Source organism: Temnothorax curvispinosus, unplaced genomic scaffold (assembly GCF_003070985.1).
Source record: "Temnothorax curvispinosus isolate PA1 unplaced genomic scaffold, ASM307098v1 QBEX01016230.1, whole genome shotgun sequence".
NCBI lineage: Eukaryota > Metazoa > Arthropoda > Insecta > Hymenoptera > Formicidae > Temnothorax > Temnothorax curvispinosus.
Window position 1 is genome coordinate 1 of NW_020226010.1, and position 2,382 is coordinate 2,382.

The 2,382-nt window shown below is 41.7% G+C and overlaps 1 protein-coding gene across 2 annotated transcripts; it reads right to left on the reverse strand.

Annotated features, from left to right (window-relative positions):
• Positions 1–382: 382 nt before the first annotated feature.
• Positions 383–2,375, reverse strand: LOC112466470. 2 transcript variants are annotated; one of them, XM_025034570.1, is made up of 3 exons: positions 1,978–2,375; positions 1,515–1,896; positions 383–1,427 (listed from the first exon to the last, which is right to left on the reverse strand). In XM_025034570.1, exons 1-3 carry the CDS (start codon positions 2,005–2,007, stop codon positions 1,042–1,044), a joined length of 798 nt encoding a protein of 265 aa, XP_024890338.1. In that variant the 5' UTR covers positions 2,008–2,375; the 3' UTR covers positions 383–1,041. The 2 variants fall into 2 exon arrangements, with proteins under 2 accessions (XP_024890338.1, XP_024890337.1); XM_025034569.1 differs by having other exon boundaries at positions 384–1,896.
• Between the last annotated feature and the right edge of the window lie 7 nt (positions 2,376–2,382).

Here is a 2,382-nt window from a genome sequence, read left to right on the forward strand (position 1 = left end):
TCTCTCTCTCTCTCTCGGAGTAAGTATCAACTGTGTCACGCTGTGTGCTTGTTCCTGTTTTGAGTGGATTTATTTTCTGCCGTGAGCGGCCTTCGGGTTTTTTTGTTGCAGATATTAGCATGTCTTTTGATGCTTGCTACGTGCAATTGCTGTCTTTCTGATGCTTGCTACCAAATAAGAATATTCTGTGGGAAATATCATCGCCTGTTGATCATAGTCTGGACTGTCCTAAAGAAGTTGCTTACGGATGCGCATGCGCTTAGGTGGCTGCTGATTGGGTGCGTTCAGCCGATACTCCGCTAGCCTAGCAATCGTGAGTAGTCGCTCGTTTCCTCTCCTTTTAATCCATTGGGTCAAAGGAGAAGAAACGAGCGAAAACGAGCGACTGCTCACGATTGCTAGGCTAGCGGAGTATCGGCTGAACGCACCCATTGGCTGCACCCATCGGTCTGCGACTCTGTGTCGAGGCTGCGCAGGCGTCTATAAGTAAATGTGATTGGCTAGGGCGGCAGATAGCCGTAGGGATGATGAGTGCGTGGCACGGTCTTCTACTCAGGTCTGGAAACTCGCATCATTTGATGGTGGTGGGGGTGTCTCGCTAAACAAAGCCTTTTTCGGTAGTTCGCTCCGTCTCCGCACTAGTCGTGTCGATCGGAGGATCATCGACGCGCATGCGTACTTGTCCGTTGTGACATGGTTAGAATGGCAGGTGACATATGGTTTAAATTTTCAACTTTTTTTATTGATTGCACAATTTCGACAATTTCCTTTGAGGTACAAATTTCTTTTTGAGTTTTTGATTTTCTTGGTACGTAAATTGGCGCATCCTCAACCTTACATAGTAACAGAGTGCATAAGAGAGAATCTCCGAGGCATGATCTTTACACGGGAATGTAAAATTATAATTAGAGAGAACCTCCTCGATTGTTAGATCGAAGACTTCGGACGATTTGGCATGCTTCGCGAAACACTCTTCGACGTAACGAATCAAATTAAAAAATTTGAGGTTCGAGTGAATTAATCCTCCTCGAGATCGCAGGTCTACCAGCATTGACTCAGGTATGGGATTTTTATCGGGCTTAAGGACAGCCTCGGAGCAAATAGGACAGGACTTAAATCGACGAAGGACTTGCTTGCACAGATATCCTGAAATATCCCATCAAATAATATATTAAAAGAGTATCTCAGCGAGAACAACATATAGCGTTTACAAAACATTACATCAGTATAATTGTTTTGCAAATGCTTGAAATCATTTTCGCTCCAATCCGCGATGACAATATACTTTTTAACTGCTAAGTTTTTTTTGTCGTTTTCCATCAACGTCTTTATTTGACAGAGTATAATTTCTATTCCGAGCTTCACAGGTGCTTGACTAATGCTCCATGTTAGCGGCAAAGTAATTACGCCTTTTTCATTGCTGATATCTGTATACAATAAGACTTCGTAAAAATAGAATACATTGAAAAATATTGAAAAACGGACGAATAACAACTTTTTAAAATAACATTCACTGGAAACAGTCGAAACTTGTAGTTTACGGACAGTTGATGCCGGCGACGACTTCTTGACATTGGAGAGCGTTGATTTCTTTGTTTGTACCTTCGTACCTTCGATGTTTGAAGCAAGATCATGCTCCATTTCAGAGTCCTTGCTTGTTCCATCCATCACAAATGCTCTTGGCATTGGTACGCATGGCTGTTGCAATTCTATTGTTGCGTCGAGGATCATCTCACTAGCTTTGACATATTTTGTACTTGAAGCTTGTTGCGATGGGTCATGCGCTATCATCTCGCAACTAGTAATTGCAACTTCCTGTTCCTGCTGTGATGAATCCAGGTCCATCGACGCCTCATTTTCTGTTTTATTGCTGAAGGGTCGACTTGTCAAATTCACCTACAATAATAATTGGAGCATTAATTCAAGCGGAAAATTGAGATCTATATATTTAGATGAAATCGGTAAATAAAAAAATACCTTCCGTGAGGAATATTGCCGGAACTGCATCGGAAGTTAAGCGAGGTTTTTGATATGCAATCTGCATCAGAACACGTATGCAATTAGTATTCGCAAATGCCGACTGCTCATCAGCTCCGAAAATACAGAATATGTTCCCAGATAGCACAGCTGATCTTTATGAATTCATAAAGATCAGCTGTGCTATCTGGGTTAGGGCCTAAGCAGAATGGCTGTCTTATAACCTTAAGGCAGTGTTTTATGCCTTAAGTCTTTGTCTTATGTAACGCACAATATTGTGTTAATGTTTCCTGTCTTGTGTAGTATACGCGACGTATACTACACAAGACAGGAAACATTAACACAGTATTGTGCGTTACATAAGACAAAGACTTAAGGCATAAAACACTGCCTTAAGGTTATAAG

Coding starts and splice junctions, on each gene's coding strand:
- LOC112466470 (XM_025034569.1), bottom strand. CDS start 2,007: ATGCAGTTCCGGCAATATTCCTCACGGAAG. Junction 1,897..1,977: donor GGCAATATTCCTCACGGAAG/GTATTTTTTTAT, acceptor TTATTATTGTAG/GTGAATTTGACAAGTCGACC.